The sequence below is a fragment of the Podarcis muralis genome, chromosome 1 (assembly GCF_964188315.1).
Source record: "Podarcis muralis chromosome 1, rPodMur119.hap1.1, whole genome shotgun sequence".
NCBI classification, from domain to species: domain Eukaryota; kingdom Metazoa; phylum Chordata; class Lepidosauria; order Squamata; family Lacertidae; genus Podarcis; species Podarcis muralis.
In genome coordinates, this window is record NC_135655.1 from 102,726,834 (window position 1) to 102,754,579 (window position 27,746).

The 27,746-nt window shown below is 41.4% G+C and overlaps 1 protein-coding gene and 2 long non-coding RNA genes across 49 annotated transcripts in view; 2 read left to right on the plus strand and 1 right to left on the minus strand.

Annotated features, from left to right (window-relative positions):
* NEB (nebulin) overlaps window positions 1-27,746 on the minus strand; it is a 159,335-nt gene that overhangs the window by 110,979 nt on the left and 20,610 nt on the right. For 45 of the 47 annotated variants that reach the window (XM_077936195.1, XM_077936191.1, XM_028745835.2 and 42 more), the window contains 32 exons: window positions 27,562-27,669; window positions 27,370-27,474; window positions 26,003-26,101; window positions 25,456-25,560; window positions 24,612-24,719; window positions 24,405-24,518; window positions 22,059-22,160; window positions 21,855-21,962; window positions 21,673-21,777; window positions 19,199-19,297; window positions 18,976-19,080; window positions 17,812-17,919; window positions 17,588-17,701; window positions 16,468-16,665; window positions 15,647-15,754; window positions 14,606-14,704; window positions 14,114-14,218; window positions 13,895-14,002; window positions 13,104-13,415; window positions 12,812-13,018; window positions 11,232-11,336; window positions 10,501-10,608; window positions 10,053-10,364; window positions 8,631-8,837; window positions 7,562-7,666; window positions 7,098-7,205; window positions 5,863-6,174; window positions 4,662-4,868; window positions 3,305-3,409; window positions 3,068-3,175; window positions 1,903-2,214; window positions 800-1,006 (listed from right to left, as the gene is read on the minus strand). In XM_077936195.1, the coding sequence (XP_077792321.1) occupies window positions 800-1,006; window positions 1,903-2,214; window positions 3,068-3,175; window positions 3,305-3,409; window positions 4,662-4,868; window positions 5,863-6,174; window positions 7,098-7,205; window positions 7,562-7,666; window positions 8,631-8,837; window positions 10,053-10,364; window positions 10,501-10,608; window positions 11,232-11,336; window positions 12,812-13,018; window positions 13,104-13,415; window positions 13,895-14,002; window positions 14,114-14,218; window positions 14,606-14,704; window positions 15,647-15,754; window positions 16,468-16,665; window positions 17,588-17,701; window positions 17,812-17,919; window positions 18,976-19,080; window positions 19,199-19,297; window positions 21,673-21,777; window positions 21,855-21,962; window positions 22,059-22,160; window positions 24,405-24,518; window positions 24,612-24,719; window positions 25,456-25,560; window positions 26,003-26,101; window positions 27,370-27,474; window positions 27,562-27,669 (4,713 nt within the window). The remainder of the gene's footprint in view (window positions 1-799; window positions 1,007-1,902; window positions 2,215-3,067; window positions 3,176-3,304; window positions 3,410-4,661; window positions 4,869-5,862; window positions 6,175-7,097; window positions 7,206-7,561; window positions 7,667-8,630; window positions 8,838-10,052; window positions 10,365-10,500; window positions 10,609-11,231; window positions 11,337-12,811; window positions 13,019-13,103; window positions 13,416-13,894; window positions 14,003-14,113; window positions 14,219-14,605; window positions 14,705-15,646; window positions 15,755-16,467; window positions 16,666-17,587; window positions 17,702-17,811; window positions 17,920-18,975; window positions 19,081-19,198; window positions 19,298-21,672; window positions 21,778-21,854; window positions 21,963-22,058; window positions 22,161-24,404; window positions 24,519-24,611; window positions 24,720-25,455; window positions 25,561-26,002; window positions 26,102-27,369; window positions 27,475-27,561; window positions 27,670-27,746) is intronic. The other 2 variants (XM_077936143.1, XM_077936200.1) reach the window with 2 other exon arrangements.
* LOC144329209 (uncharacterized) lies at window positions 338-3,641 on the plus strand. The gene is made up of 3 exons (XR_013394664.1): window positions 338-465; window positions 946-1,031; window positions 3,470-3,641. It is a non-coding gene; the product is annotated as an uncharacterized LOC144329209 (long non-coding RNA).
* LOC144329210 (uncharacterized) lies at window positions 10,364-12,937 on the plus strand. Its single transcript, XR_013394667.1, has 3 exons — window positions 10,364-10,467; window positions 11,884-11,960; window positions 12,802-12,937. It is a non-coding gene; the product is annotated as an uncharacterized LOC144329210 (long non-coding RNA).

Sequence of the window (27,746 nt, forward strand, 5' to 3'; positions counted from 1 at the left end):
AAGCCAGCATAAATCAGGGTTCATTTTGTTTCTTGTGGAATCACAAAGTAAACAGTAACCATGTGCTAAGATGGCAACCTGTTTGTTGATCTGGAGCAGCTCTATAAAATACACAATTCCACGGAAAAATATTACCCAGGGAATCCAAATAATTAGTTAACTATTGCTACTTTTCTGTAATGCCTTGGAACAAGAAGACTCTTTCGCAAATGTTTTGCCTCGTAATGTTGGCAAACCTCCTTTGAAAAGAGACACGTGAAATTTAGGCATGGGTGTGATCTCACATGACCCAATGGCATACTGATCTTAGAGTAATAGATAAATTCATCTTATCACAAGGAGAGAAACAGGCACCCTAAACTGCCACATACATAGAGCAATTTTAGCATGCAAGAAAATGACACAGAAATCAAAGAAAGGAGAGGTGGTAGAAGAACACAAACCAGTTCAACCCTGACTACACCAGTAAGTCTTACTGACCAGATATCAAAGCAATGCCATTATTAGTAACAACTTGTTGAGCAGGAAATATTATAAAATTAATAATGAAATCTCGGGGGGGGGCTATAAATATTACTCCATAATTTATACAATAGTATAAAATCAGTAAAGTAGGAAATTTTGCCTCCTGCACAACTGCCCTATCATCATGCATTTATGAATTTTAACTTCTGTGTGTTTCCAGTTCTCAATTAAGTCAACAAGTCACAGATTAGTTGGTGGGGCTAATTTGTTTGTGAAATCGCAGGACAAGTTTCTGCTCGGCAGCAGCTTTCCTGTGCTAGGCTTATTTGCTTACCCCGTCCATGGTCTTTGCGTTTTGTGTAGCCAGGACCATGGGCATAGAATCCATCTTGATAGAATACTTGAGTTTGTCTGGATGCTGCCTGTATTTCTTCTCACTGACAATCTCCATGGCTTTCTTGTTCTTCTCGGCTTCTAAAGATCCCAATGGAACCCACCCAACCCCCTTCATGAATTCATCATAGTCTGCTTTGTACTGGTTCTGGAGACAAAATGAAATTAAACAGGTGAGAAATGTTAGATACACCGCTAGTCTATTTTTAAAGCAGCAGTGTTTACTTGCAAAAATTGCACGCACTGGCACAGCAGAAAAGAAATCCAATACATTGTGTCGTGGTTTATTTGTACTAATCAGCTAAGCTGGACCTTTTCAGGATAGCAACTTCATATTTAAGCCTGCTTCTTTGTAAGCATTTCAAAACTTTAAAATGTATACTAATATTGTGCTGTATTGTTGCTTTTAAAATTATCACCACAAAATTGTTTACACAGTCTTCTTCAGTCTAAGACTACACTGCTATGCACATTTATTGGAACACATAAACATTTGCATATATATATGTAATATTTTCTTGGTTTACAAAAGTACATGCCTTGTCTCTTTTCTCAGGTTGTACAGTCTTTCTGACAAATCTGTTACATTTGTTGTGAGACATTAGTGCTGAGTACAGTATAAGGTTGGGGAAGAAGGGGGCAGAGGAGAGGGGAGTGGTGAGGCTTATATTATTCTGTATAGTGTACGTGTTGGGTTTTGTGTCAGAGTCAACTGGGTAGGTTCTCTTTCTATTCGTTTATTACATTTCCTTGGTAGTGAGAGGTACTGGGTGGCAGGGTGTGGTTGGTTGTGGTTGGCTGCAGTAGGGCTTGTTTGCATTTGTGAGGGGAGCGGGAGTCAGGAAAGCTTGTTGGGTCAGGTAAAACAGATTGATTCGTATGCTGTCAGTGGATTATTGTTGTTGTTTACATTTATAATCTATTTTACATGACATATAGAATATTCCAGGTGCTTAAGGGCCCCCCTCACCTTGGACATATGGATTTGGAGGGTTAAATAGTCTACATTTATAATTCAGTGGTTTTTCAAAGTCTTTTACTTACATTACTCTGAATCTGCATCATGTTTTTGGCCAGTTCCAGGTTCATAGAATCAGGCAAAACATTATATGTGTGGATAATATTCCTGTAGTTTGTATCCGTTGCCACTTCCTGTGCTTTCTTGGCTGCCACCACACTGAACATGTCAACTGGGGTGTGGAACCGGGTTTTTGACTTCTCATAGTCCTTCTTGTATTCACGCTCCGACTGCATCTTAGCAACTTGCATGAAGTGCACCAGTTTAGGGTCGTCTTCCAGACTACGGAATCCAATGTGCTTTCCCTTGGCTTGCTCAAATGCTAGTTTGTATTTGTACTGTAAGCAGAAACTCGGTTAAGACCACCATCTTACTGAACAGGGCAAAACAACCATTTTACATTTCAAATAAGTTTATGAGTTGCTTAAAACTATAAAATTTTCAAAATAAAAAGGCTTGGGAACCATTATTATGCACAAGGATCCCCAAACAGCAAACAGTGGGATAGATCTTAGTGGAAGCACTGTGCAAAGACCTTCTGCTTGTGCAACAGGGCTTTCCTTCCCCCAGCAAGCTCTGAAATGCGTTCTGAAAGAACCCCCAGAACAGCATGCAGGAGAGTCATTCCCTCTGGTAAGATTGCCCTGATAGCACAATTACCTTAGCATAACATTGAATTCCTCCCAGAGTGCTTAATTCAAAAACTTTTATTTATCCCCTTGCCCATTTAATAATAAGTCAACCCATCAACCCAAAGGACTTGTATACACTTCAGCCACAATCTAATAAAGTAGCCTTAAGCTCTTTAAAATCAGTAAACCTTATTTTGCATGCACAATTGTGGCCATAATTTAGGGTAGGGGTTGCTCTAGAGTAGGGGCCATCATTAATCCCTAGTAAATTATCTCTATCTTTTCTTCATTGATGTACAACTGTGCTAGAGGTAAGTGCAATGGGCACAAAGAAACATATTCTTGCAGGATCGTCTTTGAGCAGGTGATTTTCAAAAGCCATGGGCTCCAAACAAAGCTTATGAAAGCAATAGTATAATAAGAACCATTTCTCATATTTGCCCAGATGGACTCAGAGAACATAAGGTATCCAAACATGGGAGGAAGGGCTAATTGAGAATGGTAAGTCTAAGGAGAAATCAGTCTTTTCTCATGAACGCAATGGAAAAATTAAACTTACATCGCTTGCAATATCCCTTGAAGCTTTGGCTGCTTTTATTGAGATAGCATCTGACCTCAAATCATAGCCTTTCTTTTTGTCTTCTTCCCAGCCAGCCCTGTATAGTTTCTTTTCAAAAAAAAAGGAAGAAGGGAAGATTGGTAAAGGGGAGGTTGTAAATTAAAAACAAAACACACTTCTCATATATTAGGTATACAGAATGGGAGGTAGAATACTCTTTGTCATTTGAAATCTTACATCGCTCATGGTGACTTGGTTGAACTTGGACAAGATTATCTCTGGTGTGTCGGGCATCACGTGGATTTCTGCCTTCTCTTTGTTCCATTTTTCATTGTACAGTCTCTGCAGTTCATAAAAAAAGAGTAGACTTAAAGATGTCGCTTTCTGTTTTTACTTTTGCAGGTTGCAAATTATCGGTTGATTTGGCTTACACATGCTCGGCCATTAAGGCACACTGAATTTTACACAAGCCCCTCTGAAATAAATAGAGATCCTAGCCTCCAGAAGAAGTTACAGATCAGAGGGGATCACCACCTTGCAGGGATGACTCTGCAAATCAAAACCCGATCTTTGGGTTTACCACATTAGATTAAATTCTCTTACAAAACTCAATCATGTACTCCACTTAACAAGCAGTTTTTGTTTTTAACAAGCAGTTTTCTTGTGTTCCTAAACCTTCACAAAGGCAAGCATAATTGCCTGATTTTACTCTGTGTTTATGCATCATGGCACAAGACAAGTGAGAAGAGGGTTTGGTGTGAATCTCACACAATTGCAGGCAGATCTACTAAAAAATGAGACCTTCTGAGTTCAATGGAACTTATTCCCAGGCAACTGAACACAGGAATGAAGCCTCATACACTTCTAATCCCTGCTGTCCACATCCATGAAGACACTGGCCTGCACTGATTCTTTTTTGTCCATCAGGCAGATTTCACTACAGTGGTATTTTGGTTTACGAACTTTATCCGTTCCAGAAGTCCGTTCTTAAACCAAAGCGTTCTTAAACCAAGGCGTGCTTTCCCATAGAAGCAGGGGACTCAATTTACAAATGGAACACACTCAACAGGAAGCGGAACATGTTCTGCTTCCAAGGCAAAGTTCACAAACCAAAACATCTACTTCCGGGTTTGCAGTGTTCTTAATCCAAGTTGTTTATAAACAAAGCTGTTCTTAAACCAAGGTACCACTGTATTGTGAAACCATCAACTGGCTGCTGATTACCAGTGTTTCTCCCAGCAGCCAGAATACATATTTATTTTACTTTAGCCATAGTCGATTATACTTCAATTGTATATAATAAATCAATACATTTAAATGTAATTGCATTTAATTATTTTTTGAATATGCATTGTGCGAAGTTAGTAGTATTTTCTTTGGGTCAATCTACTGTCCAGCAACTTCATCAGGTACACCAAAATCAATCACTTCTACACAAATGACTTAGGGCAAGTAGCACTTCCAGTAAGTGCTAGTATCCATTGGTGAACAACACTGAGAAATCACACCTGTTACTTTGACCTTAAACTCTTGAGACATAAAGTTTATATTTCAAAAATGAGCCATATCCCTCTGAGGTTTTTCTTTCCTTTACCTTGTTCATCGTAACAGCATTTTGTTTTGCCAGCACTTGCTCCATAGCAGTCATGTCAATCGTGTATTTTAGCTTGTCTGGGTGCTGACGGTATTTCTTTTCGCTAATGATTTCGGAGGCCTTCTTTGCCTTCTCCACTTCCAGAGACTGGATCGGCACCCAGCCTACTCCTCTCAGCCAGCTGTTGAAATCTGCTTTGTAAAGATTCTTTAAAGGAAGGAAACAATGGGAAATGATTTGATGTGGAAAAGATCTGTTTCAACCTTCACAATACGCCAAAGCAATGACTTCATCCTGGTGCCAGATTGTGGGCTTAAACCGGATTGGTAGATGGTTGTGTGCATAGGAGCAAACTGCTAGGGGCTGAGGGGGCCTGCCCTCCCCAAAGTTGATGGGCATTGCCATTCAAATGGGGTGCATTGTGATCGATCATGCGGGGTGGGGCTTACCTGAGCCCCCCCTCCCATATTTTACTCAGGTTGGCCCATTCGGTTATGTGTGTGCGGATAAGATGCGTTTGGGTAAGGTTTGTGTCTGGATAGCTGTGTCTGAATGAGGGTCTGTGTGTGACAGACGGGAGGGGAGAGAGAAAAGACTGGGTTTCCTCCACCCACTTTTGACTTTGGCCTTTCCGTTTTGGTCCTTGGATCCACACCCACTGCTGCTTATGTACCACTGCCTCCATCCACCTCAAAGGAAGGGGATGTGAGCCCATCTCTCCTGCTCCATCTTTTATTGAAGTCCATTAATTGCAACAGGTTCATTTTGGCTTGTGTGGGAAATATTATTTCTAAAAGTGTGATGAAAGGAGAGGATACCTGATCCCAAGGTTAGGTTAATCAGCCTTATCTGAACCTGGACAAAAACTCAGAACAGATGCAACAGGACAAAAGCCTAGCAGAGCATCCTACCTTGAGACTTCCCAAGCTGCTAAAACCTCCACAACCTTGTTATCACCATGGGATTGCTTTATTACATATTTCAATTATGGCGGTTCATATTTTAATGATTTAATGGGAATCTCTTATGGCTTATGTTTTTACTGTATATTTTAATTATGAATGTCTATATCTTAATTGGTATAATTGGTGTTTATACCTGTAAACCACTTAGAAACCCATCTTGGCAATGAAGTGGTATATAAATTAATTAAGATATCAAGAACAACCAACAACTACATCTTCATCGTCAGAATACATACGTCACTCTGAATCTGCATCATATTTCTTGACCGTTCCACACTGATGTTATCAGGCAAAAGGGTATAATTATGCAGAGATGTTCTATAGTTTGTGTCGGTGATCACTTCCTGAGCCTTTTTAGCAGCTATCACACTGAACATGTCCATGGGCAAGTTATACTTGGTCTTGCTGCTTTCGTAGTCCTTCTTGTATTCACGTTCTGACTGAAGTTTGGCCACATTCATATAATGGACCAATTTAGGATCGTCTTGCAGGCTGCGGAACCCAACTTGCTTTCCTTTATCTTTCTCATATGATTCCTTGTACTTGTACTAGGGAGAAATCAAGTCAAAGGAACAAAAATTAAACGGGCAAACATTCATTCTGCACACTGGGGGGGGGGACCAGTAGAACAACAGTAGATATTTGTTATTCTATTGTTGTCTCCACCCTTACTGTTACGTTCTGGCCATCACACCCTTTCCAACATTTTAAATGTAATTTTAAATTTGTGAATACTTAATTCTTTTTTACCTAAGTCCAGAACACTATATTTTCCACTTTCTTGGTCCCCTCATGTCCTGCTTTCCCTCCCCTCCCCTCCAAGCCTCCTACCCTCTTTCTCTTTGGAGGTATTGGAGGTGGCAGATAACGACAGTCCCTAGTGCTTTTATTTTAAAAGAGAAATGCTGTCCAATCTCCCAGATTTCCCAGAAAAAGGCCCAGTGTTGTCTGAGGAATTATCACAATTAGTCACCCTAGATGGCCAATGTCCAAGAAAAAATTATAAGCAGACATGTAACAATCCCACACACATCTGCAGCACGGCAGGAATGGAATTCCCAACACCTGGATGGTGCCTTCATTTTACTTGTCCCACCCCCAAAACGAGCTTGTCTCTTTCTGCTCAAAATTTCTCAAATGAATAATGAATTGATTAGTAATTCCCCCCTACTGATGTAGATGCATTCCTGAGAATAATAGGGTAAACAATGAAAAATTTGATTCTGCTGAACAAATAATATCCATTAAATGTTCAAAGGCATAGTTTTGAGGTGGTTCATCTGCATTGCATGAGTAAGACCCCAGGTTAAATCCTTGACACATCTCAGGTGGCAGGGCTAGAGAGGTGGGGGAATACCTTGCATTGGATCCTAAAGGGTGTCATTCTCTAGGCAGGCAAATAATCTGACTCAGTCGAAAGCAGCTTTATATGTTCAAGACAGTTCTGAATTTTTATCTAGATTCAACTTACGTCACTGGCAATGTTTCGTGAAGCTTTTGCAGCAATGATAGGAATGGCATCAGGCTTCAGATCATACCCTTTGGCAATTAACTTCTTATAGTCCGCTTTGTAAGAGTGCTTAAAAAGAAGAATGAATATTCATAGTGAGAACATTCTTAGTGGCACAATCAAAGGGCAATATTATTCTAGTATACCGAGCAAAAACATCCATGTGGGTTTCTGACATTATTAAGGATGATCCACAAGGTATGTGTATACAGCAAACACAATGATATCATTTTTTAAAATAATAAAAAAGGGTTGGCAGCTTCACTCCAAAACACAATCCCCAACCATTACTGCCACCAAGACACAAGTGTTCAACTAACATACATAGAGAGAAAGAGAGGGGGAGGGAGAAATGTGTAAGGCTAATAAAACACATAATTCACTTTCTGAAAGATCAGTTTGATTTCTGCTCATTGAATACTCACATCGCTTATATTGTAGGCATTAACTTTTGCTTGAATAAACTCAGGGACATATGGATCCAAGTGGTAGTTGTGCTTAACTTTCTCACCCTCCAGCTTGTACGTTATCTAAAAGGAAAACAGCACATGCATCATTTCACTGGCTTGGCACACGGTACCTCGTTGTAGTTTTGGGATCAATGGACCGGTCAATTTCAGCTTCTGCAGCAATTTGCGAGAGAGAACCCTGCCCAAGGCTCTGCAGGCTGTGGTTAGCCAAATGGGCAATACCAGATAACCTTGGCAGGAATGCCTTGAAGTTAAGGCACTGACTTGCAACCACGGTGAACATTTACTGTGAACGCTTTCTATCTCGGCAACAGTACAGTGGTACCTTGGTTCTCAAACTTAATCTGTTCTGGAAGTCAGTTCCAAAACCAAAGCCAAGGCGTGTTCTCCCATAGAAAGTAATGCAAAATGAATTAATCCGTTCCAGACTTTTAAAAGCAATCCCTAAAACAGCAATTTAACATGAATTTTACTATCTAACGAGACCACTGATGCATAAAATGAAAGTAATAATCAATGTACTCTGCTATAGAATAAATAAGACAGTATTGTAGATGATAAAAAAGAAAAGAATTTTTCCCCCTGCACTGATGATAGTCATTGTTTGGATGGGAGCTTTTATCCATTTCCACAGTCACACAATCAATCAATCAATCAGTAGCTGAACTGGGTTCCACACAGTCACAAAAACAAATTAACCAAAAAAGCCTCAGAAACAAAAACACAAAATAAATAGCAAAAACAAAAGCACCAAACTTAATCCATTCCGGAAGTCCGTTTGACTTTTGAAACGTTCGAAAACCAAGGTGCAGCTTCTGATTAGTGCAGGTGCCCCAGAAACAGTAGCCGACAACCGCATCCAAAAACTTCCAAAAAACATTCGAAAACCAGAAAACTTACTTCCAGGTTTTCGGAGTTTGAGAACCAAGGCGTTTGAGAACCAAAGTGTTTGAGAACCAAGTTACCACTGTATTCGATGATGGCTGCAATAGGGACTTAAAATATTGCAGTGGCATGAACTTACATCACTTCGTTGTTTGGTGTTGTGTTGCGCCAAAACCATCGGCATTGCATCCATTAAGCTTGTGAACTTGAATTTGTCTGGGGGCTGACGGTACTTCCTTTCATTTAATGCGTCTCCAGCCTTTCTAACTTTTTCTACCTCCAGAGAACCGAGAGGACTCCACCCAATTCCTTTGAACCAGCTGTTATAGTCTTGCTTGTAAATGTTCTGAGGGTAAAAACAAGGAGCAATTCAAAAGAAAGACATTGAGGGGATAACATTTTAAAACAACCAGAAATACACAGAAGTTTCATTTCTTTCTAGAATAAATACATTGCACCTGACTGGATACATCTGTATCTACCAGGACAAATAAAATGTTTCTTATACAGACCAACTACATGTATGCCACTCCTGAAGTAGGCTACTTGTTATACATGCGGCAAAATTCCACGGCCATTTCTCTAAAATTTTATTTGAAAACACCTCTCCCACCCAAATCCTATCCATTCACTAATCAAAAAGCATTATTTTATTTGTTCTAAAGTGGGGGAAATGTCTCCAGGAAATTTAGTCTCCCCACCCCCTTGCCACCCAATCCACTTGAAGTCCTTGCTTTAATTAGCTAATTCTGCATTCTATTTGTCCATCTGCTTGCATGCCAAGGACCCATGACCCCCGCACCCCGATATAGCAAAATAACTAGACAGGACAAGTGTAAGGTAAGAATTGGTCAAATAGGCCACAACTGTATTGATTACAGATGTGAAGGTTTGGCTTAGGCATTGGGTATACCATTTTACTGCAGCCCATTTGCTGGGGGTGTATTCTAGGGTCAACCCAACCTTGGGGGGCCCTATGACCTACAGGGGTCCCTGTTTGAGAAGTGCTATGGCCCTAGCCCAGGCATAGGCAAACTCGGCCCTCCAGATGTTTTGAGACTGCAATTCCCATCATCCCTGACCACTGGTCCTGTTAGCTAGGGATGATGGGAGTTGTAGTCCCAAAACATCTGGAAGCCCGAGTTTGCCTATGCCTGCCCTAGCCCCTGCCTGGGTGTCCAGACAGAAGCAGCTCCTCACGGAACCCTTTAACACAGCCTTTCTCAACCTGTGGGTCCCCAGATGTTGTTGAACTACAACTCCCATTACCCCTAGCTAGCAAGGCCAGAGCTCAAGGATGATGGGAGTTGTAGTCCAACAGCATCTGGGGACCCACAGGTTGAGAACCACTGTTTTAACGGGATACCCTTTCCCATAGAGGGGCAGGCAGAGGCTACCTTCTCCCCTCCATCCAAGATTAAGGATTACCGCCACTCAAACCACTTACCAGCAAACCCTTAACACCTGCAACCAGCCCTTTAATCCCTCCATCACATCATTCAACCAAGATGTTGAAATACTGCAATGAAATGTGACATTTTTTTTAAAAAGTAATACTTACATCACTCTGAATTTGCATCATGTTCCTTGTCAGTTCAACATTCATGGCATCTGGCAGGTAGGTATAACGATGGAGCAGGTGTTTGTAGTGAGTATTAGAGGCTACATCCTGAGCCTGCTTGGCAGCTTGGATGCTGACCATCTCCACAGGTGTGTGATAGCAAGTCTTGCTCTTCTCATAGTCTTTCTTATACTCCCGTTCAGACTGCATCTTTGCCACGTGCATAGAATGGACAAGCTTAGGGTCATCTTGCAGGCTTCTGAAACCAACATGTTTTCCTCTTGCTTTTTCATAGGCTTCTTTGTATTTGTACTAGAGTCCCAGCGGGAGAGAGAGAGAAACAGAGAAGTTTTATGTGGATATCCAGACCCAAAGCACCCATTTTTATACAAGTAATAAGAGAACTATCCCCTAGGTGAGACAAGACTGAGCAGATGTGGGTACTTACATCACTGGCAATGTTTCTTGACGCCTTGGCCAGAGTAATTGGAATAGAATCACCCAATACGTTGTGTCCTTTGGCTATGAGTTCATGATAGCCATGTTTATAATAGCTCTGGGAGGGGGGGGAAATGATATTCACATATTTAGCAAGTAGTTCAAGCAACTACTGATCAATGACTCAGAATCCATCATCACAGAAAGCAAGGAATCTCAACTTTTAGGCGATGAAGAATAGAGAATACTTGAGAAGACTAGAGCATAAGTTACATTAAAACCAGTGGACAGCGGTGGTGAGAGGGGCTGTACATTCTGGCCCTATCCTCAACACTGCTAAAACAACCCATTGGCCATGTCCCCTCCCAGTAACATCTAAACATTCAACTGAACATGTGAACGATGTCCATAGGTACACAAGGACTTCCATGCACTCCAGAACCCAAAAGCCTATCAGGAAACCTGCCAAAGGCAGCTAATTCAGTCCCACTGACTGTAAACTGTAGTCGTTCATCGTGATGGGTGCATATCATATCCCATGCTGACATGACATTCGCTGTCTGACCCCCTTCCTTTATTATATCATGCGGCTAGAAGTAGCGTTAATCAAAATGTTATCTCCACATTATGATAGCCGCATGGTTTCTATTATATCAGAATGAATTTCTGAACATCTAAATCTGCATTTGTTTACCAAAAGCATGAATGAAAGACACCTCTTTTTTTAAAAAAGTGACTTACATCACTGATGTTGGCTGCGTTGTATTTAGCCTGGATGAACTGAGGGGCATCTGAAGGCAAGTGGTATTTGTGCTTCATTTCTTCTCCAGAAGTTTTGTATAGTCTCTGCAAACAAAAAGAACAGGATAATAATAAACTCTTCTGTTCTCAAGGAAAATGTCCCATAGAATACAATGAGCTGGCTAAATGTCCTCGGCTGCAAGCCCACACACACTGTGGGCTGCATTGAAAAAGCATAGGACTCAGCTTCCAAATACAGTGGTGCCTCGCAAGACGAAAATAATCTGTTCCGCGAGTCTCTTCGTCTAGCGGTTTTTTCGTCTTGCGAAGCAACCCTATTAGCGGATTAGCGCTATTAGCGGTTTAGCGGCTTAGCGGCTAAAAGGCTATTAGCGGCTTAGCAGCTTAGAAAAAGGGGGGGGGGAGCGGAAAAAAATCGCAAGACTCGCAAGACGTTTTCGTCTTGCGAAGCAAGCCCATAGGGAAATTGTCTTGCGAAGCAACTCAAAAACGGAAAACCCTTACGTCTAGCGGGTTTTTCGTCTTGCGAGGCATTCGTCTTGCGGGGCACCACTGTAAACAGTCATAGGATCAGGCAGCAAACTTTGTCCTTAATAGAGGCTGGAAACTAAAAGTGTCTATCTCCCTGCAGAATGGACTTCTGCTCATGCAACAAGACGCCCTTCAGCAGGGCTGGATTATGTTTGATGAGGCCTTAAGCTACTGAAGGTAATGGGGCCCTTTATATGTCCAACTGTCCTTTATATGGTCCAGGTGTCCTTTGTCAACAACAAATTGTCGCTGTTTTTTGTGTTGAATATATGCTATATAGGTATGTAGGTTTTCTTTTATTTGTTTTTTATCTTATATTTTGGAAATGTACATCCAGGGTTTTTTCCCTTTAATTGGGGGGGGGCAAGAGAGTGGGGCCCTAAGCTATAGCTTGTTTAGCTTATACGTAAATCCGGCACTGCACCTTCATGGGAAACCTACCAGGGGCAGGAGATACATGCCAGGAGTGGGCGGGGCCAGAAGCAAGAGTGGGTGGGGCACTGGGAGTGACTCTTACTTTTGTAAACAGTAAGCTAACAGAAACCAGTTGTTTCTACATCCCCATCTCTGCATCCAGGCAAACAAGATACATCACCACAGTTCAATGGCACGTTACAGTCAGGGCATTAAGCAGGGCCAGTGAGGTGATGTGGCCTAGGTAATGGGTGTGATTTGAGAAGAGTCTTGGGGGCCAAACATAATAGTCCCCAGGCCTGGGTTTTCCCACCCCTGAGCTAAGGGTAGAAAGTGCCTTAGCTGCAGTGCAACAACTGACAAAGCTCTTCACTTTGCTGCCTTCTGTCATATATCTGAGAGCGGGGCAGCTCCCTCATTAGAGTCTTTACAGCTTAGGGTTTTATGTCAATATATATCTCCACAACAAAAAAACAGATGGATCAGGTATCTCCCAAACAAATGCGGATTATTTCTCCACAATGTGTTTGTATGAGCACCTCATACAATGTTCCATTTCTTCCTAGATATTGTTAATTGCTTTGTTCTGGCATCTTTCCCTTAGGGCTACTCACATCACTGAGCTGCAGTGCGTTCTGCTTAGCCTGGACCATGACAGGCGAGTCTACTATGCTGGTGAACTTGAGCGTGTCCGGGTGCTGGCGGTACTTCTTCTCATTCAAAGCATCTCCCGCTTTTCTAACTTTCTCTACATCCATTGAACCAATTGGGATCCACCCGATACCTTTCATCCAGCTGTTATAGTCTGCCTTGTAAAGATTCTGGGTGGGGAAAAGAATGAAAAGAAAACAATCAATCACATGAACAGGTAACAAAACAAAACAAAACCTCTTTGGAGACACTTACATCACTCTGAATCTGCATCATGTTTTTGGACCGTTCCACGGTCATATCGTCAGGCAACAATGTGTAATGGTGCACCAAGTGTTTGTAATGTGTGTTGCTAGCAATGTCCTGGGCTTTCTTGGCAGCGACAACGTTGACCATATCCAGCGGAGTGTTGTATTTGGTTTTGCTCTCCTCGTAAGCTTTCCTGTACTCCCGGTCCGACTGCATCTTGGCAACATTCACATAATGGACCAGCTTGGGGTCGTCTTGGAGACTCTGGAAGCCAACCAGTTTACCCTTGCCAAGTTCATAGTCCTTTTTGTACTGGTACTGTCAGGACACACACAAAAAATAATATCAAAAGTGAGGTCGTTTTCCTGGTGAACAGCCCAACATACCCTTTTCTGCCCCCTCTTCTTCCTTGGAGTCCGTTCCTTTTATCCCCTTCCTCTCTGCCTCATCTTTCCTTCCCAGTGGGATGCTGAGGGAGGGAAAGGTTGCTTTGATCTGTTCAACTGCAAAGGGCTTCTCCCTCACAACAGCCTCCTTCTGTTGTTCCGCACATTTCAGCTTTCCCACTGCTGTTTTCCCTGCAACACACCCTTCCTTTTTGCCCACCCTACACAGAGAGAAAGAGGCTGAGGCCCTCAGGACACCCATCCCTGCACTTGAATCCAGTAACTGAACCAAGGATTGCTATAAAATCATCATACCACCACCATTATTAATTAGATGATGGTGATGACGGTAACAATGGTGATGATGTTTCCTTCTCATACGCAATGCCTCTTTGAAAAGAGAATACTTACATCACTGGCAGCATGTCTAGCAGCCTTGGCAGCTCTAATGGGAATAGCATCAATTCTTAGGTCGTATCCCTTCGATTTCAGATCTTCCAACCCCAGTTTGTAGCAGTTCTGGAGGAGAACAGAATGTTTCACTGAAACTACAGTTGGTTGCTATTCACCTATGCTTTAAAATTTAAGACTTGTGTGTGTTGCATAACAATGTATTGAGAGGAAACTTACGTCGCTGAGATTGTAGGAATTAACCCTTGCCTGGAGAAACTGGGGAGCATCTGCCGGAAGGTGATATTTATGAATTATATCTTCATTTTTGGCTTTATAAATTACCTAGAACATAAATCAAGGTATATTATATTCAAGATATTCATAGTGTAGAATACTTTAAAGTTCACTATGTTTTATTGTACAGTTTTATGCTTAGAAAGTGAACTTTATAGTTGAATCCCATCGGTGGAAGGGATTTGTGGGAATTCACCAAAGGATATACCACTATTCATAGAAAATATCAAAGTTCACAATAGTTACACATGAAATCATACAATAAAAACCATCTTTTAAAAAAAAAATCAGCTACTATGGAAAGATGTGTGAACAGTAGTATATAACTTTAAAAAAACAATCCTAAAATAATGATTTATTGGGTTAATTGATCCCATGATGACTCCAGAATAACGTTAGCCAACACAGACGCAGACAACATTTGCCAATACTTACATCACTCCTTTGAGCTTGGTTGATTTTAGCCTGTACTACAACAGGGTCATCTTCAATCTGTGTAAACTTAATAGTGTCTGGATGCTGACGATATTTTCTCTGTTGAAAAGATTAAAGAAAATAAAGCTGCAATTCCTTCGCAGGAAATTATATTTTGCTATTCCATTTCTTTCATCTTTCTGTATTATTGAAAGGATGCCTTTCAATAGGACATACTCCAAGGTAAATAGGGTTAGGATTGTAGCCTTAATCTGTATGCAACACCAGTGGTCTAAAACGGGGTGTGGGCCACATTGCTAATGGCTTGTATTAACCTGCATGTACTTTATCTACTTTAGTTGCCAGTGTGTCATCAGAATGAGTGCATCCACTAAAACAACACAAAGTTCTTTAAAAACTTTCTGATCTGCTGTTTTGCTCAGAAACAAAGGACAGAGTACAGTTGTAACTTGGAAGTTCAACGAAATTCGTTCCGGAAGTCCGTTCAACTTCCAAAACATTCGAAAACCAAATCACGGCTTCTGATTGGCTGCAGGAAGTTCCTGCAGCCAATTGGAAGCCCCGTCAGATGTTCGGGTTCCAAAAGAACGTTCACAAACCAGAACATTAACTCTGGGTTTGCGGAGTTCAGGAGCCAAAACGTCCGAGTTCCATGGCGTTCAGGATCCAAAGTATGACTGTAGTAGGAAGGATCATAGCATAGTAATAGAGATTGTGCTTTGCATACAAATGGTCCCTGACTCAATCCCTGGAGAACCTTGGCTAGATCAGTCAGTGGTATGATTAGGCAAAGGGCATCTTCTTGTGTTCCAAACAGGAACAAATCTAGCCTGCCCTTTCAAACTAGCTTTCGAAACAGGTTACACATGTGCAGCCTGTTTTTCGATAAGGCTAGGGAACAGAGTATACAGCATCAGTTTGTACATGTGATTCCTCGGTCAGATAGGGACATGTGTTAGGAAGCCTGTCTCCATGCAGCACAGTCCCTAAGCTGGCCTAGGTCAGGGTCAATAAGGTTGATTCTACTTCGGGTCTACGTACCTCACTGATAATATCGGAAGCTCTCTTGGCTTTTTCAGCATCTAGGGACCCCAGTGGTATCCAGCCACAGCCTTTCATATCACTGTTGTAGTCAGCTCTGTATTCATTCTGGGAAAGACCATAAAAATGACAAAATGCAATTAACTAAATTTACACAAAGAAAACCCTCTACAAATCCAGTGTGTAGAATTTAAGAACGTACATCACCAGCCGGGAACCCTCTATATTTTGGGGAGACTCCAACTCCCATCATCCCCAGCCAGCATGACTGTAATGTAAATGTTCTCAGAAACTGATGCTTCAACTCCCAGATCACTAGACTATTCACCGCAATCAACCGACAATGAAGTACAGGAATGACATGAAAGTGAACCCACATATTCCTTTGCTGTGCAGGTAAACCACAGAAAAAGCTATACGCATAAGAAAATGTTTGCTTTTCAAATCCACAGAGGCTTTCACTCTAAACGTCTCTTATTCTACTCAACCTTTCTCAGAAAGTTAATCAAAAAGGTAAGGAGCCATCTGCTATTCCCTACTGATTATTCTTCATTCAACCTTTGGGTCTGTTAAGCTGCCAGACCCTTTTCATTCTTGGCATTGTGGTGAACGTCTTAGAATTAGATTTTTAAGGTAATTAAATATGGGAAGTGCATAGGCTGCACTAACAACTGATGTTTCCACTTTATCCCAGCCCTAGCATGGTTTCTGTGGCTTGCTGTTGTTGAGTCCAGGAAAAGCCTAGGGAAAACATCGCATCTCTTTGAGTTTGTATGAAACCCTCCTTAGCTGAGCAATGCTAGACAAGCATAACTACTTACATCACTCTGTATAGCATTGGCTTTCTTGGCAAGTTCCACAGGAATACTGTCGGGGGGATAGCAGTAATTATGGAGGAGACGCTTGTAGTCTGTGTTGCTGACAATTGCCTGTGCTTTCTTTGCTTGTACTACTTGGATCATGTCCAACGGCGCTGTGTACTTGGTCTTTGACTGTTCGTAACCTTTTCTGTATTCACGCTATAAAAGAATTAACATGTACCTTTAAGAGTTAGAACTTCCAAAACAACCCAAAAATCCCCTAATACTTTGTAAAATGCAGGCTGCTTGCCTGGCTATGGTGAGACATGCCTTAATTATATCAAGATTGGGCTGCTGCAATACAGTAAAAATACACTAAACATTAACATCAATAGGATCCAGATCATATTATTATTAGCTAATAGGATCAGTATTAGCAGAACTTTAACCTCTAAAAAGCATCAAACCAGAACAAGAGGCATTCTACACTGGATTACCCATCAGTCTCTTACAGTATGGTAGTTTTCACTACATGTCAGACATAATTGTTACAAAAGTTCAGAAACAGAGCTGACAACACAGTATTCTGTTTTCACTGGTCTTGCCTTAAGCATTAAGATGGATGATCTGAATAGCCATCAAATAGGTACTAACATTCTCATCTCCATTTAATATCTCTAGGCCCTTTTTGGATTAAGTCATAATTGCCCAGCACAATCCTAAGCATGTTTATGTGAAAGCGAATCCCGCTGTATTCAAAAAGGATGTATTCCTTTTCTCAACTAAGTCCATAGCCTTTGTAATTATGACTTCTGGTGACAGAAACTTTGTGGTATCAGTGGCTCATCATGAAGGGAAACATTTTCATGTTAATTTCACTTAAATGTTGAACCCGAATAGCTTTCAGAATTGTGCTTTCCTGGCACTCATTAGCAAGACTAAGTCAGTATTGGATATAAATCACAGGTTATTATTTTTACACGTATTTAGAACTATTATTCTTTGCCATTTATCCTTGCTTCTTGTTTTGTGGAATAGAAAGAGCTAAAAGTCTCTAAATAATTGGACGTTTGGAAGTAATTTGGCACACAGCTGACATCTTACCAGTGCTAACTACAATGTGTACAGAACGGGTACTTACATCGCTCTGCTGTTTGGCCACTTTCTGAGAATGTAGCATTTTAGGATCATCCTCGATGCTCAGAGCTCCAACCATCTTCCCTCTGCTCTGTTCATAAGCTTTCTTATATTCCACCTACATGGGGACAAGACATTAATGATCTTCTACATTCTGTAGCCACTGCATAGAAATACAAATAATTTTTATTTTTATTTTTAAAAAAATTCATTTTATGCAACACTTACATCACTTGCAATTTTTCGATTGGCTTTGGCAGCAAGAATAGGAATGGAATCAAACTTGATCTCAAATTTCTTATCTTTCGATGTGTCCCAGTCATACTTATAGCAAGTCTGACACAGAAGAATAAACAAATAACATGAAGAAGGTGTGACATAATATCAGGACCATAATGACATAAAATACATCCATTGATTGTAGAGAATATACCTCAGAAGTCGAACAGAGTCCGTTCCGGAGGTCCTCTCGACTTCCAAAAAGTTCAAAAACCAAAGCGCGGCTTCTGATTGGCTGCAGGAAGCCAATCAGAAGCCCCATCGGACGTTCGGCTTCCAAAAGAGCGTTTGAAAACCGGAACACTCACACCTGGTTTTCCATCGTTCAGGAGCCAGAACGTTTGACTCCCAAGGCGTTCGGGACCCAAGGTACGATGATCAAGATATCTTTGAATGACTAAAAAATTTGAAGATGGTTTTCAACTGATGAAAACCACTCTCTTAAACCCTCTTTCTTCCTGGGGTTTTATTAAGTTTCATCTTAAGTCCAGCTGCGATCCATGAAATATTTTTCTGCCATGTGCCCACGTTTTAATAGTGTTGTTTATAATCAAGTCTCTACTACAGTTTGCAACACAAGTTATGCCTTTCCCAGCCGTCACAAATTGTTGTTTTTAAAGGAATTACATAGCTGTAATATATTTCCTGTTAATGGTTCACATTAATAATTTCTGTTTGGAGAAATCATATACATCAGCTGTACTAATAAAATCTGATCTTTTCCAATCACATTCCTTGATGCTGTGTTTCTGTTGTACAGAAGACATCTTGGAGCTGGTAGATAAAATAATTTGGGGTCCAGCAAACTGGTCAAAGGATGCTCTCAGGTGCACAAACATTGTTAGTTGCTTTATTTACCAAAGATGAGCCAAGACCTAGCTTTGAGGCAACTCTTTACTTAATGATGGCATTATAAGCACTCTTCTCATCAAACTTGCAGGCCTGAACTTAAAAAAAACCCCAAGGAAAGTGCTTTCCTGTTATACTGCTCCCCCCTGCTTTTTGGCTATTTCAGTACTATCCTATCAGGTCTACCAGAAGATCTGAATTAATCCTTTTGACTCCATTAAGTGGCTGCACCCACCTATTTAACAAGTGAAGGCTCATACTCACATCACTGATGTTATATGCGTTGACTCTGGACTGGAGGAACAAGGGAGCGTCCGGAGGGATGGAACATTTGAATTTCTCACTCTCATGTTTGGCTTTGTAGTTCAGCTGAAATGTAGGATGAACAAATAATATTCTGAGTCAGTGTTGTCACAAGATAAAGCTAGGCCCCGTGAAACATAAAACAAGGCAGGAGTTTTATGTTTTGAGTTGTCAGGTAACTTACATCGCTCAGCTGCTTGGAGTTAATCTGTGCTTGTACCATCACGAGTGAATCTGGCACTTGTGTAAATTTGAGTTTATCGGGATGTTTTTTGTAGGCATACTAGGAAGACACGAAAGCAAAAATAAAACCAAATGGCAGTTGATTTCCAGTAGGCATTGGCATTATGGTGTTATATACATATATGTATATCAGTAACATCATAAATAGAGTTTTATAAACCAATTCAGATATCACACCTCCATTCATTCATTCAGCAAAAGTATAACTGGGGGCAACACAGGAGGCAACATTGACATTCACAAATCTTAAAGTTCTCTGACTGTCAAAAATATGAAGCATCCAAGAGTATGTCCTCCAGCCAGGGAAGTGTGAAATATTCTGGTAGATTTTACCTGGGAATCACAAGCGTAATCTAACTCTGCCACAGTACACAGACAGTGATGGAAGTCATCGCTTGCACAGCTATGGCTATAAAGGGTGACTAGCATTGGTATGTATGGTTTTCCCTGGGAAAGCATACATGCGGCAAAGCACATTTTGGCCACAAGATGTCACAAGAAACCTGTAAAATGCATAGGTTGAGGAGAAACAATACTTGACCCATATAAGAGTGAAAGAAGACCCAGCACTTTTATCTTAATGAAAAGCAGCCCCAGGAAGCTACAGTTCTGAACAGAAGAGCAGCTGGGGGGAGGGGAAGGAGAGAGAGAAGTAGATTATGGCAGGCCTATTCCCCCCAAAAAAATATTCTCTACTCACGCTACTTCTACCTCAAAGGTCCAGCCTCCTAGAAGGTTGCTTTTCATTAAAAGAAAAGCATCAAGTCTCTAATTTGTGAGAACAAACTGAAAGCAAACACTGACATAATAACTGATAAAATGCATATGTCAGGAGAGGGGACTGAAAAGTTTTTATTGTTGGTTCATTTTTATTAATTAGCAGAAAGCTGAGGTGCACAATTTGTCAAGTCTGTACCAACACTGGTGTGTATACACCTGCTAATTTTTGTCTCTCTTTTTACTCCTTGAGTCCTCATCTCTCACTTAAGCCAGCAATGGCAGGTACTTCTCTGCAGGCCACGAATGCTGCTTGGTGGGTGGAGAGCCAGATTTCCTTGTCTGGTGTGCGACTGCATGTTAGAGAGAGTGGAGTTGGGGTCAAATGTGCCCCCGGTGTGTGTGTGTGTGTGTGTGTGTGTGTGTGTGTGCATATGAGCTCCCACCCTCAAAACGTCAAGTAAATAGAATTCTAGTACGTAGTTCTTTTCTTGCTATGGTTTTTTAAAACTGTATAGGTAAAGGTAAAGGTACCCCTGCCCGTACGGGCCAGTCTTGCCAGACTCTGGGGTTGTGCGCCCATCTCACTCAAGAGGCCGGGGGCCAGTGCTGTCCGGAGACACTTCCGGGTCACGTGGCCAGCGTGACATCGCTGCTCTGGCGAGCCAGAGCCGCACACGGAAACGCCGTTTACCTTCCCGCTAGAAAGCGGTCCCTATTTATCTACTTGCACCCGGGGGTGCTTTCGAACTGCTAGGTTGGCAGGCGCTGGGACCGAGCAACAGGAGCGCACCCCGCCGCGGGGATTCGAACCGCCGACCTTTTGATCGGCAAGCCCTAGGCGCTGAGGCTTTTACCCACAGCGCCACCCGCGTCCCTTAAAACTGTATATCCTTCTTCAAATAGCCATAGGGAAACCAAGGCAGTTTGTATCCAAGTGTTGTAACCGAGACTAGTCCTACTCAGAATAGACCCATTTAAATGAACGGGCCTGAGTTTGCCAACACCATTGATTTCAGTGGGTCTACTTTGAGTGGGACTTACCGCCCAACGTTTAAAAATCATTAACCTAAAATAGCAAATACAGTTGTACCTCAGAAGTCGAACGGAATCTGTTCTGGAAGTCCGTTCAACTTCTGAAACATTCGGAAACCAAGGCGCGGCTTCCGATTTGTTTCTGATTGTGCACGCGCACCAGAAACAATAGCAGAAGCCACGCCGGACGTTCAGCTTCCAAAAAAATATTCAAAAACCGGAACACTCACTTCTGGTTTTCAGTCATTTGGGAGTCGGAACATTCGACTCCTAAGGAATTCAGGAGCCGAGGTACAATTGTACAGAAAAACAAAAGAAGCGGAGCAGGTAAGAAGATGACATTAAATGAGGCTCTCATAACAAAAAAAAGGTGCTGGGGTAGTAAAGAAAAGCCTTCCAAGCAGATGGCTCTTCCAGGGTTGGGTGTTCAGGAACTTAGGCAAAGCAAGAGAGAAGGGTCCTCACTAAAGTTTCCACCAACCATCCTTCAGATATTGGAAGGACCCACAAAAGGCCTTTGCATCCGGTGCATGCTGGGAAATACAGAACGAACTTTTAAAAAGGAAGCACTTCAGCTCCTTCTGTTAATTCCATGGAAATCTTGACTGTATAATGTGAAGTAAGTCAGAATATAAGTAAGATCTTGCAGGATCCACAACTTACATCTTTGCACTGGTCTAACTTCTTCATGGCTTCATATTCTTGAGTTATGGTCTGAGGGAAGTAGCCCTTTCCCTTGTCCTCTTCATAGTCGGCTTTGTAGTTTTTCTAGGAAAAGCCACAAGGGTTCAATAACCACCATGAACTCTATCTGAGCAGGTTAAGGAAGTGGAATCCATACTTACATCGCTCTTCATGGCTGCAACTTTCATGCAGTGTGATTGGTACGGGTCCTCAAAGGTGCCTATGTAGCGGCCCAAGATATTCTGCTGATATCCCTCTTTATATTTAACCTAGAGAAGAAGTGCCACATGTTACAATAGGCATAATGGGGTTTAGCAAAGTCTTCTTTAGGCCATAAATCTAAGCGCAATTGCAACCACACTTACATCGCTGAAGCCTTTCAGCACATTGTCAATTTGATACTTCGGGGTATCACAGTAGTTGATACTTCTTCCTTTAGCTTTTTCATATGCTTCCTTATATAGTCTCTGCCGGGGGTGAAATATAAAAGTTGACATGTAGCAATAAAATTTGACTGTGCAGGTCATTACAGTTTGTTTTTGTTTTTTTTTACACATCGACTGAACCCGAATGAAGAGCATTGTGAAAGGAGAGCAAAGAGGTGCAGAAAAGAGGGCGTAAGAAATCTGTGTTTTAGTGTGGCAGCAAGCTACACTTTGGAACTCCCTGCCAATTGACATCAGGCAGACACCTTCGCTGTACTCTTTTCGGTGCCTGTCAAAAACATTTTTTGTTTTGGCAAGTCCATCCAGACAGATAGACATGTTGGCATGTTTTAATCTTTTCTCTTTAGCCACTGTTGATTTTAATCACCTTTTCAAAAATGTTAAAACCGGACCTTAACATCTTTAATTAACCATTTTTAAACATTTTATTTTATTAAACTGCTTTGAGGGTGTTGTTGTTGTTTAACAACAAAGCATAGCTGTCAAGTGTCCCTTATTTGAAGGGACAGTCCCTTATTCCAGCGCCATGTCCCGCTGCTGTCCCTTATTGATGGGTGTCCCTTAAATGTCCCTTAAATTATGTCCCTTAAATTTCAAAGGAAGCAGCTCCTCTCCTTCCCTCCCTCCCTGCCGGCCAGGGAGGAGGGAAGCTCCAACTGTGTTGCTTGGCTGTGCTGCTCACCCAATAAGAAGTCTAAGAACGACTGGGGGGTAGAGCTTGCATGCCTTGTGTGTGGCTAGTTAATGCAAGCTGAGGGGTTTTTTGAATGCTGGACGCCATTTTGTTGCACGTGCTGCTGCAAACTTTGCAGTGCAAAGCCAGGCCGGGGAGCCATCTTAAGTTGAGGCTGCATAGGCCTTGTGGTGCATGTGATTCAGATTCTATTCAGTTGAACCTCTGGTTACAAAGTTGGTTGGACAGTGTTCTCAAAGCTACCCAGCATGAGTTTGACCAGACTGTAGGAGGACAGGAAGACTGGAGTGCCTGGAACAGGTGAGGCTGCAGGTCTCTTATTTTGGCTGCTGGTCCCTTATTTTCAAGGCTGGTGGTCCCTTATTTTCAAATCTGTAAGTTGACAGCTATGCAACAAAGCGGTATATCACTTTTGTTAAATAAAAAAATAAGTACATAAAAATAAACATGCGTCTAGAGGTACCTTGGCATACTCTCCCTTTATATACAGTCGTACCTTGGTTCTGCAACACCTTGCAACTTGAACGTTTTGGCTCCCGAAGTGAGTGCTCTGGTTCGTGAACGTTCTTAGGAACTGTATGTCGGAAGCGGCTTCCAGTTGAGTGCAGGAAGCTCCTGCAGCCAATCGGAAGCCGTGCCTTGGTTTTTGAACATTTTCAGAAGTCGAACAGACTTCTGGAACGGATTCCGTTCGAGAGCCAAGGTACGATTGTATATATAAATGATGGTGTAACAGGCGGTGCACTATCTATTTGGTCCTAGGATGGAGTTAAGAGGATCCAGATAGCTGTGGGGTGACCCTTTTGGCTATATACTGGAGCATCTGCACATATACTAGCAAGGCTTTTCAGGGCTCCACCCTTCTGCTCCTCAAAAACCACAAAAAGTCACTCCAAGAGCTGAGGTAGCCTGGGTTGCAGCATGACTAGGATCTAGTCTAGAAAAGGGAAAATGGGGAAGTCCATGAGGGAAGCATGCTTGGGCACATGTGCTTGGCTATTTGGATCCTGGACAGACCTTCTTAACTTAATACAGGAGGCTACATTCCAGCCATTTGAAAGTCAGAGGTGGTTTCTATAAACATCCATTCCTCACCCCCTGGGCACATGCACACACACACTTACCTCTCCATTATCCATCCAGACCATTATCACAATTCACAAGCACATAGCAGCTAGGCAAAAGCAATGAAGAAGCATGCAGAACAGGACTGGCAAAGGGGGTGGCCTGGGGGCGTCCCGCTAGATGGAATGTTTTATACTTGCTGATTCATAATTTTGGCTACAGAACTGACAAAGGTTCATCAATGCTTGACAGAAACAGCTTTTGAAAGACCTGTAGGACTCTTCTAATATACAGCAGCAGCATTATTATCGTTACTATTATTATAATTAATAACATTTACATCAGTATTGGACGTGATTTGCACATTATGCTTTTTGCAAATATTTCAGCATAGTTTTATTGCAGGGAGTCAGAAGTACTTAAATAAATGGATGAAGAATTTGGTACCCTGCAGGTATCCTCCTATCGGTACTAACCAGTGTAGCGTGTACGGAATGGGTACTTACATCGCTTTGCAGTTTGGCTACTTTTTGAGAATGTAGCATTTTAGGATCATCCTCAATGCTCAGAGCTCCAACCATCTTCCCTCTGCTCTGTTCATAAGCTTTCTTATATTCCACCTACATGGGGATAAGACATTGATGGTCTTCAACATTCTGCACTGCAAGCTGATCCAAATCAGCCTGAAAACTGCATTTCTCTGCAACACTTACATCGCTGGCAATTTTTCGATTGGCTTTGGCAGCAAGAATCGGAATGGAATCAAACTTGATCTCGAATTTCTTATCTTTCAATGTCTCCCAGTCGTACTTATAGCAAGTCTGACACAGAAGCAGAAGAAACAACATGAGGAAGGTGGGACATAATATTAGGATGATTTAATGCAAAAATTGATCCATTTATTATGGTGTTCTTGTCGTTGTTGTTGTTGTTATTAATTAGATTAATATACAGGCCTTCATCATAAGATCTCAGGGCGGCTCACAGAGTAAAATAAAATAAAATAATGTAGTATAAACACCAACAACTGGGAATTGTTGGCCTGCAAGTGCTCCAATTGGACAACAGCCTTCTTCGAAGGCGTCATGGACTTTGAAGAAGCACGAACTCAGGACAAAAGGGAGAAACGTGCTAAGAGGAAGGAACGCTTGGCAAATCCTCACCATGATCAACTCCCACCCGGAAACTTATGTCCCCACTGTGGAAGGATGTGAAGATCCAGAATTGGCCTCCACAGTCACTTATGGACACACTGTAAAGACCACATTCATGGAAGGCAATCTTACTCAGCTATGAGTGATTGCCAAAGAAGAAACAGAAAATATTGCAGAGGGTATATAACGCTCTAATTGTATAAGACATTTTTTTAAAAAATATATATAATCGCTAGAGAGTAGATTGCTTCATTATACAAGCCTTCCCCTACAAAAGCAGCTGATAACATTCATAAGCAACTAATGAACATAAAAGTCTACTATCCCCAGGGCTCAAAAATCGCCAGCATTGAATAACAAAGCTCAGTCCTAGAAAGAACATGTCATGTTCTAATGTACTTACATCACTGATGTTATACGCATTGACTCTGGACTGGAGGAACAAGGGGGCATCTGGAGGCATGGAACATTTGAATTTCTCACTCTCGTGTTTGGCTTTGTAGTTCAGCTGAAATGCAGATGAACAAATAATGACACCGAGGGCTTCAGCTGAAATGCTAGCACAATGAAACTGAGTAAGAGGTAAGAACATTTGCCCTCTCTAATACACACCATTTGTGTGACAATTGTTCAACCATTTCTATCATGCACACAAGATAAGGGACAAGGTTTCAGGTCAAGGGCATAAACCTTTCAAGGAATCCGGAATCCGCACATCTCTGTTAACAGTGCGTATTCCTGCTTCTGCATAAATCTATCGAGTCATCTTACAGAACAAGTATTATGCCCATTTCTGAATTGTTGATCTGTTTGTTCTGGGTCACTTCCAGTGTTGTCGCAAGGTGAAGCTACAACATCACCACCGGAAGCTTGTTTGCCAGACACGGTCTAGTGAAACCTAAGAGTTTGTTGCTTGAGTTGGAGTTTGTTTGAGTTGCCAGGTAACTTACATCACTCAGCTGCTTGGAATTGATCTGCGCTTGTGTCTGAACAGGAGAATCTGTCACTTGTGTAAATTTGAGCTTATCAGGATGCTTTTTGTAGGTATGCTAGAGGGAAGAAAAAGACAAGGACATTTAATTTCCAGCAGGTACCAGTAATAACAGAATTATACAGCAGTAAATCGCTTTGAGGTTGTTGTTGCTTTTACAAATCAAGCAGTACATAAATTTTATGAACTAAATAAAATGTAAATAAATAAATAAATAAATAAACTTCTAATTCAATTCAGGTACAGCAGTATTCATTTATTCATCAAAAATACTACTGGCCAACCAAGATTGCAAGACTGTCTTTTGCAGATCTGAAAGAACTCAAGACTACAAAAGTTATAAAGTTCCAATGGGCTTCAGATGTCCAGCTCATGAAATATGAAACAGATTTTAGTATATTTACTGTTCAACATCATCTTGTGGGATTTCACAGACAACAGAATCACAGGTGATGGTACAACCCTGGCACAAAACCATATATACTTGCCAAGCACCATACATACATATGGCTAGGCTGGCTGTATATATAAATCAGAGGCATAGACCATTATTTGCCCTGCTGTGGCTAAAGAGAGTGTGCAATGTTAGTGTGCATAATTTTACTTGAGAAGTTATGTGTGAGAAAGCTAAGCATATTCTGGCCAGTAGATGTCACAAGAAACCTGTAAAAAGGTATGAAGATGTCACCTTTCAAAATTACGAGACCTGAGGGTTAGCTACAATTCACATGCAAATGACTGCAGAAAGCCACACCATTTTTATTTTAATGAAGTAAAGCCCCAAGAGGCTGAAATTCTCAGCAGAGAAGTAGCTGAAGCTTTTCTCCGTTGGACATATTCCAGCTCAAAATCATTCTCTCATATTCTCCCCCCCCCCCCCACTAATAATAACCTGCCTTCTATGACTGCTTTTCAGTCAAAGAGAAGTATTACAGCTCCATTACATGCCTTCATGAGTAATGTATAATTTGCACCTGACTCAAAACAGACCTTTTATTAGCAGGATGAATATTTCAAAAGAGGGAAGAGCACTTATCTTCAGTTCTGTGAATTATTAAAGTCCATGATTGATGCAATTAATTAGTACTTAGCCTAAGCCTGATCTTTGGCTTGTGTATATATGTTAACATAGATGTGTATTTGTTAATTCATCTGTGTTTTAAATTGTGATTTACACATTTGAAATGTTGCATGCTTCTGGAAAATCTGTAAGAAATTTTAAAAGGAATCACTTCAGCTCCTTCCATGAACTCCTTGAAATTCCTGATCACGTAGCATAAGATAAGATAGGATGAAGGTAAGATCCCATAGGAAGCAAATACTCACATCTTTGCACTGGTCTAACTTCTTCATGGCTTCATATTCTTGAGTTATGGTCTGAGGGAAGTAACACTTTCCCTTGTCCTCTTCATAGTCGGCTTTGTAGTTTTTCTAGGAAAGGTCACAAGGGATCAATAACCACCAGAAACTTCATCTGAACAGGGGAAGACAGCGTCAGGAAATGGAATCCATACTTACATCGCTCTTCATGGCTGCAACTTTCATGCAGTGTGTTTGATATGGGTCATCAAAGGTGCCTATGTAGCGGCCCAATATATTCTGCTGATATCCCTCTTTATATTTAACCTGGAGGAGAAGTGCCGCAAGTTACAACAAACTTACCAGTTTATGGAAGTCTCATTGGGACCACTATTTAATTGCTG